Here is a 13897-nt window from a genome sequence, read left to right on the forward strand (position 1 = left end):
ATGAGGTACAGAGGGGTGATGGTTCAATATCGTGATCCGAGATGGGGCTTTGCAACCCCGGGGATCCATCAGAGCGGCACGAGAGAAAATAGCGATGTGGGGCGAATACGATGGAGCTGCAAAGTGAACGCAGCCCACCCGCTTCATCACCAGCTCTGATAATCATCCGGGCTCATCACAGACCCCCACCATTACAGCAGCCTCAACGCAGCGCTCCGCCCCATCCCCGCCCGGCTGTCGTTCCTCCCACCCTCCCCGTCCATAAATACCAGCGTTCGGGCGGTACCGGTCCGCAGAGCCCTCGCTGATCCCCTCTACAGCCATGAGCTCGTACGGCTACGACCCGTTCTTCCCCTCTTACAAGCGGCGTTATGCTGACAGCCCCCGGCTGCACGTCTCCGCGATGCGGAGCGGTGGTTACAGCTCAGCTCGCTCGGCGTATTCCAGCCTCTCCGCACCCGTCTCCTCCGTGTCTGTGCGCCGCAGTTACGCCACCTCCAGCGCTTCAGGCTCCCTCCTGCACTCGGTAGACAGCCTAGATCTAAGCCAGGTAGCCGCCATCAGCAACGACCTCAAGTCGATCCGTAGCCAAGAGCGGGCCCAGCTGCAGGATCTCAATGACCGCTTCGCTTGTTTCATCGAGCGGGTGCACGAGCTGGAGCAGCAGAACAAAGTGCTGGAGGCCGAGCTGCTGGTGCTGCGGCAGAAACACGCCGAGCCGTCCCGTTTCAGAGCCCTCTACGAGCAGGAGATCCGCGAGCTCCGCTTGGCCGCCGAGGAAGCGACGAGCGAGAAGCAAGCGCTGCAAGGAGAGAGGGAGAGCTTGGAGGAGACCCTGAGGGGGCTGCAGGCTCGCTACGAAGAGGAGGTGCTGAGCCGCGAGGATGCTGAGGCTCGACTGCTGGAGGTGCGCAAGGGAGCGGATGAAGCAGCGCTGGCACGAGCGGAGCTGGAAAAGCGCGTGGACAGCCTGCTGGATGAGCTGGCCTTCCTTAAGAAGGTGCACGAGGAAGAGCTGGCCGAGCTGCAAGCTCAGATCCAATACGCTCATCTGTCGGTGGAGATGGACGTGTCGGCCAAGCCCGATCTGTCGGCTGCGCTGCGCGATATCCGCGCTCAGTACGAGAAGCTGGCGGCTCGTAACATGCAGAACGCCGAGGAATGGTTCCGAAGCCGCTTCACTGTGCTCAGCGAAAGCGCTGCTAAGAACACAGACGCCGTCCGAGCCGCCAAGGATGAGGTATCCGAGAGCCGCAGGCTGCTTAAGGCCAAGACGCTGGAGATCGAAGCTACCCGTGGTATGAACGAAGCGCTGGAGAAGCAGCTGCAGGAGCTGGAGGAGAAACAGAGCGCTGATATCTCAGCGCTGCAGGTGAGTTGGTTTGAGGAGGCTGCGGATGCACAGCGATATCTCGTGGCATAGTGCAGCATTGTGGTCTGAGGCATCCTTAAGGATGCTGCTATAAATCGCCTTAACAGTAGGAAAAGCATTAAGGGGAATGCACATGCATCAAAAACCAGCAGCAAAACAAAGCACAGGCAGCTTTTTAGACCTTAAATAAGAGAATTAGTATAAATGCACTTAAAATATCCCGGTTAAACTAGGGGTAGATGTTAAAAAATCAAATAAAGCATGCACAGCTCATGGATTCCTTAGTGCTTAAATAATCAAATAGCTAGGAATTGGCTTAAAAATAGCATTAGTGCTAGAGAGAGCGTAAGGGAAAAGCACAGATGTCATAAATGAAGTGGGGTATATGCTGCTCATAGATGCTTCTGTCCTCAAATTGCAATGAATTCACTTAGCATTAGGAAAAGCATGAGGGGGAAGCGCAGTTGTCAATGAAGCATGCACAGCTCATGAATGCTTTAGCCCTTGAATCATAAGAAATGTTATTCCTTAAATGATAGGGAATGAAGCTATTGATAGAGATGTAGGGGTGGAAGATGTGCCAGCATTGCTAAGCAGTGTTGCTTTGTGCACTTTGGGATGTGGAGCTGTTCTCCTTCTATCAAGGTGAAGTGATGAGGGTGCTGGAATTCTTGCAAGCATTGTTGATATACACAAAGGTTTTTTGCATTGCTTGTGTTCTGCCTTCCAACAGGATACAATCAACAAACTAGAGAATGAATTGAGAACCACAAAGAGCGAGATGGGTCGGTACCTAAAGGAATACCAGGATCTGCTCAACGTCAAACTGGCCCTGGACATTGAGATTGCTACCTACAGGTATGATGGGGGAGGTGTTTCAATAAACCATAATGTGAATTAGGTTCTCCTTTTTATGCGTATTCCTACTTAGTTTTCCTCCAGCAGAGAGTGCCATTGGTGGCAGAATTTAATAAGATTTTCTCCTTGGCTTTCTATTTGGAAGAAGCAGCGCTTTTAAGGTAACAGCTTGTGTTAAACAGAATCTGTGCTGCATAGCAAACATGAACATCATACTGTTCATATATATATATATATGCATAGGGAATTAGGAACTCAGCTGTGTAATCTCAGTTCTCCATCTTTACAAGTAAAGTGTGTTCTTGTACCTAGGAGCTCAAATCTCTTCGCTCTACAATGCTTTTATATCATTAAGACTTGTTAATATAGGTGGCTTTATTCTCAGGACTTAAAATCCCTTAGACACCTTTAACAATGAGGTTTCTTTCTAACTCACAAGCTGTGCCTTGCTAAGCCATTATCTTACTAAAGAATTACTTTTAAATAGCAAAAAGAAATCATCCTGGATGCCAGTAAGTGCTGAAATGGTTTCTAAGAGCCCCACAGGGGGAATACTGAAGGTGGCTATAAACCTTGTCTTACAGTTAACTGTGGCATAGAGCTGTTACATCCATACTGTTGTCTGGAACAACATAGCTTATTGAAATACATCTGTATTTCTACCTGTTGTAGAAACCTAATCCTGGGGGTGTGTTCCCCATTGTTTCTCCCAATGAGAAGTACTGATTCCAAAGTAATACACAACTCTGAAGCTTTAAAATTTTCCCAAGATCAGGCTGCTATTGCTGTACCATTAATATGGTTATATTTGCACTCCTGAGTATGCAGCCTCTAGAGCTTGTGCTGCTCAAAGCATATTGGCCCATAGCTGAGTCTGCAGCATAGCTAAGGCATCTGCTTGCTTGTTCTTTCTGCTAGGAAACTGCTGGAAGGTGAAGAGACCCGACTCAGTTTCACCAGTGTTGGGAGCATCACCAGTGGCTACACCCAGACTGCCCCCACCTTCGGCAGGTCTGCCTACAGCGGGCTCCAGTCCACCTCCTACTTGATGACAACCCGTTCCTTCCCCACGTATTACTCTAGTCATGTCCAGGAAGAACAGATTGAAATAGAGGAAACAATTGAGGCTGCTAAAGCAGGAGAAGCCAAGGCAGCCCCTGCAGAGGAAGGTGAGGAGGAAGAGAAAGAGGAAGGTGAGGAGGAAGAAGCAGGAGGTGAAGAGGCTGAAGAAGAGGAGGAAGGTACTTAAAGCTACTTTCAAAGCCTTCTCTTCCATGCTTCACCCTGCTCATGTAAGAGTGAAACCCCCAAAATTCTATAAGCTATTTCTAATGAGTAGAACCATCTCACTTCATAAACAAAGGCTGGAGAGATTAAGGCATTTGTTCTTGCTTTTGAGCAAGAACAGCTGAATTTAGAACAGAAGATATTCAATACCAGACATTATGGAGTTGATTGTATTCCCTTGGAAACTGCTGGTTGTTTCCATTTGGTTTTCCAAGGGAGATGAGAGTGCATTCAAAGCAGGTGATGCTGTATTCATCTGGCAGCAAGCACGTTCAGCTATTACAGATATCCATGTAGGAAAAGGAGAGATGCTGATGTATCAGAGTACAATGGAAAAATGAGGACATTAGCTGGTGTCTGTGGCATAACCATTGGGTTCAGTGGGCAACAGTTTCTGTTGCCTGGTAGTTTTCTTGTTTTCTTCAACTAAAGTGCATACTACTTCATTACTGTCATCTATTTGTTTAATAAACTCATTTTTAAAAGATAAAATATAAAAGGAATGTAGCTCTGGCTTTAGATATATCTGACATGTATTGCTTACCAACTGCAGAGCTCATTTGAACTCAATTATTTAGATATTTGAACTCAAATATTTAGATAAGGCTTAGACAATAAGCCTACAGTTAATTAGTATTTTTCAGGACTGATATTTCAAAAGTGTTATATAAAAGGGTTTAAGTCAATCTGAAATCTGGGGTAAGCAGGTTGTGTGGGTTTGTCTGTCACCTTTACATGTCCTAGATAGGTCCCTGCTTTCATACAGAGATACACTGCTAGCCCCATCAAGCTTAAGTTGGCTGTCATCTGCTTGCATAGGGGATGGAGGGTGCAGGTATGCTGGCTTGTGTGGAATTGGGGTCGGGAACTGATTTGAAGCAGTGTAGGAGATGTGGAATTCTTTTTGCCTTTGAAAGGTGCTAAGGAAGAATCAGAAGAAGGCAAAGAAGGGGAGGAGGAAGAAGGAGAAGAAACAGCAGCTGAAGATGGAGAGGAGTCTCAAGAAACTGCTGAGGAAACTGGAGAGGAGGAGAAGGAAGAGAAAGAAGCAGCAGGAAAGGAAGAAACTGAAGTGAAGAAGAAGGCCTGAATTCCAGGCAGCCTGGCTGTCATCAAGCTAAACTCTGATTGACTGAGCTAAAATTGCAGTCTCACATATTTATTTCAGTGACCACTGAGGTTTAAAGTTAATGATCTATGATGTTTCTCTCTATGTGGAGTATCAGTATGCTGCTTGCAGAGCACCCACTGGCTTGCTCCCTGAGTGCTGCATGGTCTACACGTATGAATTCAGGGGTTATGTCCTACTTGGGTGATTCAGAATCATTACATTTAAAAAGGGGGGCAAAAAATAAGTCATGGGAATGAAAGTTATCTCTAATGTGCATTAAAAATAATTATGGAAACCTTGGGTGGGTAAAATAATGGAGGCTTCAATAAGTACGTGCAATAAAGCTAGTCAATAAAGTTACAGAAATGCTTACACAGATTCCTTGTGTGTGTGTTATATCACTACTGCACTTAATGAATGATACTGTGCTTATCTTCCATACCTGCTTAATAGGGTGGGATTCTGTCCCATGCTGATATGCTTGGAGTGCTGCTATGTGCAGCAATGCTGTGTGCATTAATTTCTCTACCAGGAAATTGTTAGGGGATCTTAAGGTTTTTGATATGAACTAAAGGAAGGTGTAACAAACCTGTGATCAGGCACAAAAAAGGAACGGCATGAAGAGCAGCAAGGCCTAGCAGTTCAGAATGATGTCAAATCTGAACCTATTTATAATCAGTTAGCTGAATGCTTGCAATTGAACTTCATTCCAATAGCAATCACTGGGTCAATGCTACAAATCCAAACTGTTTTTAATTGGCTTATAGTCAGAAAGCCAAGTTAAAAGAAGCCTATGGTTGCATGCTTCCCATAGTGATGGTCAGCTGGATGCATTTTTGCATAAGATCTTGGGGTCCTCAACCAGGTAGAGGGTGTTTCCAGTACTACGGACAAGAGATTTGGCAGTAGGGCTGGTGTGATGCTCTGTGTTGCTCCTGTTGGCACGTGATGTCTGCAACTCAACAGCACGGTGCTGTGTGTGTGTGAGAGGTGGCACTTGGAAGTGCTCTGTCAGCAAATGCTGAGTGTGGCACTTCAGGAAGAGAGAGAATCTGCTCCCACAGAGCGAAAGCATGTTACGTGCCAGATTGGAGCTCACTGAAGCCAAACCACTGTCAAATAGATCAGCATATATTAGAGCTGCTGCCCCATCCCTCCCTTTGTCCAAGCGCTCTGAGCTCCTCCTGACTTTGCAATATCTGATTTTTTTTTTTCCCCCAGTTTCACATCTTTTCCTATGGATAAACTCCTTTTGCACTCAGTTTTTTTTGCATCCAAGGGAAGCAGTATGTTCACAGATTGCCAAATCTCAGCTGCTGGGGGATGCTCTCAAGCAGCACATTCAGAGGCACGGCAGCAAACAGCTCTCCCTGCAGTGTATCTCATCCTGCGTTATTTTTAACGTATTACAGCTGAAGGAGAGATCTCACTGCTCTTTGCAGGAGATGTGTGAGTCACAGCACAGCGATGAGCTGCAGAGCGCTATGTCCGCAGTGGTAACCCAGCTGGTTTGTTAGCCCTGTCCTGCCTTGTGCTAAGGTAAACTGGTGCAGGGAGGGTGGAAACGTGCATTTTCCTGCCTGGATGCTCTCAGGGTTATGGAGATCCTGTTGGCAATGCTTGTTTTACCTTAGAAAATCCAGGAGCTCACTTTGACGCAATGCAGCAGAATCAGGCAGAGGGAGGCACGGTGGAAACTTTAACCCAAGTTGCAGCTGCAGTAAAGCAGCAAGACTGTCCTTGAGCATTCTCTGGCTGCTCAGGCAGGCTGGGGCTGTGTCAGATTAAGTTCCTGCTGCAGATAAGGCAAACACAAGAAGATCCTAAATGCTTTCCTTCTTGTCACACACATATCCCCCTTCTACTTGGCAGGAAAAGAAAACTTATACAGATATAACAAAGATTACCTCCCAGTAACTTTGTCATTGGCAATTTATCATTTGCTGCCTTCCTGGATGAAATGAGTGTAGCTTAGTGTAGAACAGCATAGAACAGCCCTTTAAATGCATGGTAAAATCACAGACCCTGAAGTGTGGAGAAAATTCCAGTGCCTGACTCAGCACCCTGGCAAAAGCAACCTAGTTGGATTTCATAACACTCCCTGCTTTGTTTCTGTCTGGATTTTCATTCTGGGATGCTTAAAGTGCCACAATTGTAGCTCCCCATTGACCCCATATGATACCAAGCTCCCATCCTAGAGCCCTCTATTCCCAAAGCCATTGGGTGGCCCACCCTAAGTTAGACTCACACATCTTCACACATTTGTTCATTGTTTTTTCCCCTCCCTGAGCCTTTTGTATTGGTTAATGAACTCCTGTATCTGAAAATAATTAATCCCCTCAGTGGTTATTCACAGCCTCAAAATGTAATTGTTGCAGTACAGGCAAACAGCACATATTGATGCATCTCTGCCCTGGAATTATGCTATCTTTTGAAACTGATTGCAGATGTCAGTAGACAAAACCTCTTGGCAAAATTAAATATTAATTGGATCTTATGGTTTTATAAATATTTAGAAATGTGCTAACAGTTTGCTTATTTCCCCAAGGATTGGATGGAAACATTTGCAGTGGGATATTGGCCAAATTAATGAATTTATATGTTAGGGAACAACACAGATAACAGCCCTTAGGTTCTGTCCTTGTAATATCCTACCAGAACTGAAGGGAAAGCACAACATAAACTCAAGCCAGCTCAGGATCCCAACTGCAGCTGTGCAAACCCACATTCTCTGTGTGTTCTTGGTCTCCCACCAATGTCAAAATGTAATTAATGGTGCAAGGTGACCAAACTTTGGATGCTGAAGATGCCCAACTTACATTCAGACTTGGTGATACTTCAGCAGATCCTGGCAGCACTGTTGGCAGGTAAATGTGATTGTGGTTGTTAACATCTTATTCCTAAAGGTGGTTATTGGTTATTTTATGTCCATATACCCACATAACTTTCACAACAAAGCTTGCTGCAGACAAACTGCCATCTAATTTGCCAGCTCGGCCATAATTAAACATCACTCAAGCTGCAATCTGTTGAGCACAGATTTCGGTTATTGATATCAGCAGGAGAAGCATTCATTGCTTTGCTACACAAAGGCATCCACATTTGTTTGGAAGACTTTTATCTGCTATGGATTTTGTACACTTTCTGCAGTGAAGAACATGAGTAAGCCTTCCAATTAAAATACTCTTGATCTTCCATTATTGGTAGGGCAGTGAATTGGCTGGCATATGCAAAGCATTGATTTTCATCAGATTTTCCCTATTAGCCCTCAGATTTCAGGATGGTTCATTTGCTGAATCCAGGCTGCCTAAAAAATGATTTGCATTTCTTTGCTATATGCAGCATGTAAAGCAATACACATAAACAGTAAGTGCAATATTAACCCTAGAATAAAAGAGATTATCTCCCCAGACAAGAGTCATGGCCATCCTTTTCCCACTCATCTCCATTGTTTTCCATATATTGGGATATTAAGGACCCATTAATAGGCTTTCATCTTAATGAAACCAACCTACAAGTGGCAGTAGATACAGGCAACAGTTTTAAAGACCTTCCCATTGGAAATAAAAAACAATCTATGGGGCACTTTCCTTTTCCAGGAATCTGCTCTCAATTTCAGAACATTGATTTCACCTATGGGTCATTAGAGAGGGGGAGGTGATGAGAACATTCCATTATAATTAAGGCAGGAGACAAAAATTAATTCCAAATCCCCTATCTTGATGAGTACAGCATCTGGGTCAGGATGACTTAGTTGAGCCAAGACCCACTAAGCAATGAACAGGTGACATAGAAGATATTATGACCAGTTGTGGTCAAGAAACAGGCTTTCACCATAGAAAAGCCAAGGAACAATCTGGAAATTGCTCCATGTCTCCTAAAACATTGAGACAAATGCAGAGCTAAGTGTATCTTGGATTATCTAGACAAGCAGTGTTGGCAACCACAGCTTGAAGACCTTTCTTTCATTACCCATAGGGACTGCAACCCCACTGAGCCAACCTATAGAACTCAACAGATTCCCCTTTACTCTATGAAGCACAGGATACAGCTCCAATGTATTCCTTAAGCCAGATGAACTATTAGTGCCACTTAACCACATTACAAGAAGGAGAAATCAAGAGAAGGGAAATCTCAATCAACTCTCCAGCCCACACCACTCTGCTATCCAGGATGAGTTCCCAATCCCTAAAGGAAGGACACCACCTAGAGAAGAAGCACCACACAAGCCACATTTTCATATTGACCTTTATTGAGCAAGAACTGCTGTGACGGTTTTACATCAAACAACAAAAGGTTGCGTACTGTGCATGTCAACTAGGTTCTCCCATGAGCAAAAGTCCACCCTAATTGCACCAGTGAGGTAAACATAATTACTTATAAGTAGCTTTCTTTTTTTTTAATTAAGGCTAAGAAGAGTTCTGGTTCTCATGAATATTCTAGTACTGTTTTCTGTTTGGTTTTGGCTCAGTTGGTTCTTTGCATAATACATCTTAAGTCATCCCTCAGATACATCCCTCCAACAGCTCAGGAAATTCAAAAGGTTCCTTTGCACATTTCAACTCATGCACTATTATTAGTATTTTATTTTTTATTATTATTTTTATTTAGTTCCCCAAGCTCTGTGGAGGGAGCACATCTTGAGCCTGCATGCATTCCCCCCCCCTCCCCTATATTGCACAAGAAAGTAAAATACTGTGTGTCTGGAGCCTCCATGAGAGAACCCGTTCTGCTTTAAAGCCGTCACTCACATGCATTTTGCAGCTGTCATATGGCTTAACCTTTTGCACCGACCCAAGCTCTTTAAATTATTTTATTTTTTCTCCTAATTTAGCTATAATTGAGTTTAATTCACTCTTTAATCTCTTTTACTACAGCATGTGAAGTAACTTTCTCCACTTTCTTAGTGGACACTAATTTCTCCTCAAAGCTCTCTTCATGTTCCTCCACCTTCTGAGTGACCGTCACCGACTTTGTGATGTACGTGGTTGTACTGTCCCCTCCTTCACTTGTGATTTTCTCTGCTTTTTTGGTTACTACAACTTTCTCACCCTTCTCATCGATGGGGCTCACGTCAAGCCCATTGGTGACAACACCCTTCTCTTCTTCCTCAGCCTCCTTCTCCTTCGCCTCATCCTTCTTTTCCTCCACTTCACCATTCACCGCGATGTCTTCTTTCCTGGCTTCCTTCGACACCTCCACCTCTGCAGTGACTTTTGTTACCTTTGTGACAGCGATGCTCTCCTCCACCACAGCCTTTTCATCTTTGATTGGGGAGGATGGCTTCACTGGAGAACGGGGCTTCTCAGGCGTCACTGGCTTTTCAGGAGTGCGGGGCTTCTCTGGTGTTGCCAGCTTTTCAGGGCTCGCTGGTTTCTCTGGGGTTCGGGGCTTCTCTGGGCTTGCTGGTTTCTCTGGGCTCACCACTTTTTCTGGGGTTGTTGGTTTTTCTGGGGTTGTTGGCTTTTCTGGGGAGCGGAGCTTCTCAGGGGTGATTGCTTTCTCTGGGGTTGATGGTTTCTCTGGAGTCGCTGGTTTCTCTGGGGAGGTCACCTTCGGTGTCGCTGGCTTCTCTGGGGATGCTGCTTTCTCCTCCTCCTTGGCTGCCTTCTCAGCAGCTTTCTCTGCTTTCTGATCCTTTCCTACCTCTGCTGCTCCTTTCTGAACGGCCTTGGCTTGCTCTGTTACAGGGGATTTAGGAGGGGATTTAGGGGGTGACTTTGCGGGAGGTGTTTTCACTTTTTCTACCTTTGCAGCTGCCTCTTCAGCTTTGCCCTTGGCTTCAGCTTCTTCTTCAGCCTCCTCCCCTTCTTCCTTTTCCTCTATTTCTTCCTTTTCAGAGCCTCCTTCTTCTGCAGCATCTGATTTTGCAGCTTCTTCCTCCTCTGCTTCTTCTTCCTCCTCCTTCTCTTCTTCCTCCTCTGCCTGTTCTGCAGCCTTCTCAGAAACAGCTTCTTCCTCTACAGCTTCTTCTTCTGCCTTTTCCTCCTCTTGTTCTTCCTGCTGAGCCTTTGCTGCCATTTCTTCTGCGATAGATGCAAGGGCATCTTCCATTTCAGACTTCTCATCCTCTACTTTTGTCTCTTCGATGATTTCTTCTACAAATTTGTGCTGGACCTTCAGCTTTGGTGGCTCGATTTTGGTTTTCTGTATTTTAGTGGAGGCTATTGTGACCGATGGTTGTCTGTGTGTGAATATGGGTCCAGTGATGCTTCCAGAGAAGGCACTGAATCTTGTCTCCTCACCCTCCAGCAGCTTCCTAAGAGAATCAGGAAGGAAAAATAGTGAGCATTAGAAACCCAACCTACGGGACAATGTTTCTCTCTGTCAGCAGGATGAGGTCAGCGCATGTAGAATATGCTAGAGAAGACCAGCACTATCCATCGCTCACAGCCCAAGATCTGCTTCTCTCTAATCAGCTCTTTCAGTAAATTCTTACTGAACAAGCACCTTTTGGCTTGCTTTGCATGTAGCAAGCATATCACCTTTAGCTGAGCAGTTGAAATTCATCCTTTGCATCAAAGAAAGTGATTAACTCCATAGGACGCATCATGACTCAGGTGAACTGAGAATGGAATGGACCCAAATGGAACATCATTGCTGAGACTTTCAAAGCCAGCCAAGCATACACCCAAGCTCATTGTAGGCACCCCCACCTCTCTGCTTTTAGCCATACAATGGGGCTGCAGAGCAATACAAGTCACATCAGGCAGCAAAGAGCTGCAGAGCCTATAATGCCTATGCTTGCCTCAACAGCCTCAAGTTCACAGAGATCTGAAAGCAGCTTTCTCTTTTGACTGTTTTCATATTCAAATGTATATTTTTCATCTAAGCCTCTGACCCAGAAAAATCAGCAGTTCTGATGAGGTCTCTGAAGTGATGCAGAGAGACCAAAAGCCTGCCAGGTGATGGCAATAGCACACAGCTTTCCTGCTCCAGATCAGAGTGCGTGACAAAGGAAAGTTGAGCAAGAAAAGCAAAAGTGTTTGTGACAAGCAGGTTAGCGCTGCCTGCTTAAACCATGATCAAGCAAAGCACAGCATCTCTCCCAAGTGAGAAAAGTGACAAGCACCGCTTGCAAGGCATATGCAAAGTAAACAGGAATTAAAAATAAACTCATCTACTGCAAAACAGGCGCAGGGTGCAGCACTGAGGTGCAGTGTGCATATAGGGAGTTCTGCATTGTCCTCCTGGCTGCAGACACTTTTGAGTCTGTGCATTGTGAAAGGGCTGCAGTACTTCAGTCAAGCTCTAATTTGGCTCGTGTTCAACGCATACAGATACTTCTCGCTGGTGGTAAAGCATCTCAGAGCAGCCTCTGCAGTGCTATTAATATTCCAGACATGCCCACAACGATCCCCCTGTTACCTGTATGCAGCAATTTCGATATCCAGGGCCATCTTGACATTGAGGAGATCCTGGTACTCCCTCAAATGACGCGCCATCTCCCACTTCGTTCCTCTGAGCTCATTTTCCAGCTGATGGATCGTGTCCTGCAGCCGAGACAGAACAAACCATCACGACAAAGACATAAAGAAAGGGAAAAGGGGGAAAGAAAAGTTGCGGCGAGACTTTCCTAAAGTCCTTCCCACCCACTGGGCGGCAGCAGCGGGTTGGGACCGCACCCCCGGCTTTCCCCCCACCCGCATCCCGCAGCCCCCAGCCCGCACCCCACTCCCCGCAGGACCTGATAAGTGGTGAGATCGTTGTTGTGACGTTCCTCGATGTCGCTCAGCTGCCGCTCCAGCGACTCCTTGGTGCCACGCACCGACTCCAGCTCGATGCTCTTGGACTGCAGCTGCCTCCGGTACTCGGCGATCTCCTCTTTAGCGGAGCGAATGGCTTCCTTGTTCTGCTCGGCCGCCTCCGTCAGCTTGGCGTAGCGGCACTTGAACCATTCCTCGGCCTGGTGCATGTTGTGGTCGGACTGACACTCCAGCTGAGCGCGGATCTCCTTCAGCGCCGTGGTCAGGTCCGTCTTCAGGTAGTCCTTCCTCTCCACCGTAGCGTGGGACGCCTGAAGCTGAGCCAGCAGCTCGGCCACCTCCTCCTCGTGGTTGCCCCGCAGAAAGGCCACCTCGTCCTGCAGCGACTGCACCTTCTTATCCAGCTCCGCCCGCATCAGCGAGGCCTCCTCCATCTCCTTACGCAGGGCGCGGATGGTGGCCTCCGTTTCATCTCGCAGCCGAGCCTCATCCTCGAAACGCTCCCGCAGCCTCTGGATGTCCTCCTCGATGTGCTCCGAATCCAGCTGGATCTGTGCCTTCTCGTGGCTCACCTGCTCCAGGGCCCCGCGCAGCTCCCGCAGCTCCTGCTCGTAGGCATCCCCCAGCTGAGCCCTCCCGGCGTGTTTCTGCCGCAGCGCCGCCAGTTCCGCTTCGATTTCCTTGTTCTGCTGCTCCAGGTAATGCACTTTTTCGATGTACCCCGCGAAACGGTCGTTCAGCCCTTGCAGCTGCTCTTTTTCATTGGAGCGGCTCAGCTTCAGCTCGGCCGCCCCGTTCAACAGCGAGGACTGACTCACGTCGAGGCTCTCTGCGGAGCTCAGCACGGTGGAGCCGTAAGCGGTCCGCGGAGCCCCGAGGTTGGTACGTTTGTAGGACGAGGATACGGTGCTGCCGGAGCCCCGAGACCACGACTGAGAGCGGAATCCGCTGGACGGGGACGCGCTGGCCCGGCTGTACGTGGCTCGGGTCTCGGTCATCACCCTGCGGTACGAGGGGTTGCCCAAGGGCTCCATGGTGTAGCTCATGGTGGGGGCACTCGGGGGGTGGCGGACGGAAGCGCAGCGCAGCTCTGGATGCCGCTGCCCCTTTTATAGCCCCGCCGGGCGGCTCCGGGGCGGCCCCACACACGTGTGTGAGGATGTATCCGCCCCCGACCCTGCCTCAGCTCCGCCCCTCAGTTCCGCCCTCCCTTCCGCGCCTCCCTCATCCCATCCCTTCCCGGCCCCCGCTCCCAGCTCCCGGCTCCCCGACCCCCGCTCCCCCTTCCCCCTGCACCCTCTTTACCCCCTTCCCCCCTACCCGCTGTTTCCCATTCCCTATTCCATATCCTCTTTCTCCTTTCCCTATCCTTATCCTCCTTTTCCCATCCTCTTCTCTCTTCCTCTTTCTCCCTTCTTCCCTTCTCCGTGTTCCTTCACTCATGCTTCAGCCCCCTTCTCCCCTCACCTTCCTTTAGATCTTCACTTTCTTTCCTCTTTCCTCTTTCCTCTTTCCTCTTTCCTCTTTCCTCTTTCCTCTTTCCTCTTTCCCTTTCCCTTTTCC

The 13897-nt window shown here is 47.5% G+C and overlaps 2 protein-coding genes across 2 annotated transcripts; one reads left to right on the forward strand and one right to left on the reverse strand.

Annotated features, from left to right (window-relative positions):
* The first annotated feature begins 273 nt into the window (after window positions 1-273).
* Window positions 274-5006, forward strand: NEFL (neurofilament light). Its single transcript, XM_032448894.1, has 3 exons — window positions 274-1372; window positions 2106-3471; window positions 4435-5006. Exons 1-2 carry the CDS (start codon window positions 323-325, stop codon window positions 2271-2273), a joined length of 1218 nt encoding a protein of 405 aa, XP_032304785.1. The 5' UTR covers window positions 274-322; the 3' UTR covers window positions 2274-3471; window positions 4435-5006.
* Window positions 5007-8858: 3852 nt separating this feature from the next.
* NEFM (neurofilament medium) lies at window positions 8859-13433 on the reverse strand. Its single transcript, XM_015883049.2, has 3 exons — window positions 12316-13433; window positions 11997-12121; window positions 8859-10887 (listed from the first exon to the last, which is right to left on the reverse strand). The coding sequence occupies exons 1-3, from the start codon at window positions 13378-13380 to the stop codon at window positions 9480-9482; spliced, it is 2598 nt and encodes an 865-aa protein (XP_015738535.1). The 5' UTR covers window positions 13381-13433; the 3' UTR covers window positions 8859-9479.
* Window positions 13434-13897: the final 464 nt, after the last annotated feature.

This window comes from Coturnix japonica, chromosome 22 (genome assembly GCF_001577835.2).
Source record: "Coturnix japonica isolate 7356 chromosome 22, Coturnix japonica 2.1, whole genome shotgun sequence".
Classification (NCBI taxonomy): Eukaryota; Metazoa; Chordata; class Aves; order Galliformes; family Phasianidae; genus Coturnix; species Coturnix japonica.

What these genes read in the sequence shown, in the direction of transcription:
- NEFL (XM_032448894.1), top strand. Translation starts at nt 323, where the DNA reads ATGAGCTCGTACGGCTACGACCCGTTCTTCCCCTCTTACAAGCGGCGT. An exon ending in CTGATATCTCAGCGCTGCAG is followed by an intron (nt 1,373 to 2,105) that starts GTGAGTTGGTTT and finishes GCCTTCCAACAG; the next exon opens with GATACAATCAACAAACTAGA.
- NEFM (XM_015883049.2), bottom strand. Translation starts at nt 13,380, where the DNA reads ATGAGCTACACCATGGAGCCCTTGGGCAACCCCTCGTACCGCAGGGTG. An exon ending in ACGATCTCACCACTTATCAG is followed by an intron (nt 12,122 to 12,315) that starts GTCCTGCGGGGA and finishes TCTCGGCTGCAG; the next exon opens with GACACGATCCATCAGCTGGA. An exon ending in ATCGAAATTGCTGCATACAG is followed by an intron (nt 10,888 to 11,996) that starts GTAACAGGGGGA and finishes TGATTCTCTTAG; the next exon opens with GAAGCTGCTGGAGGGTGAGG.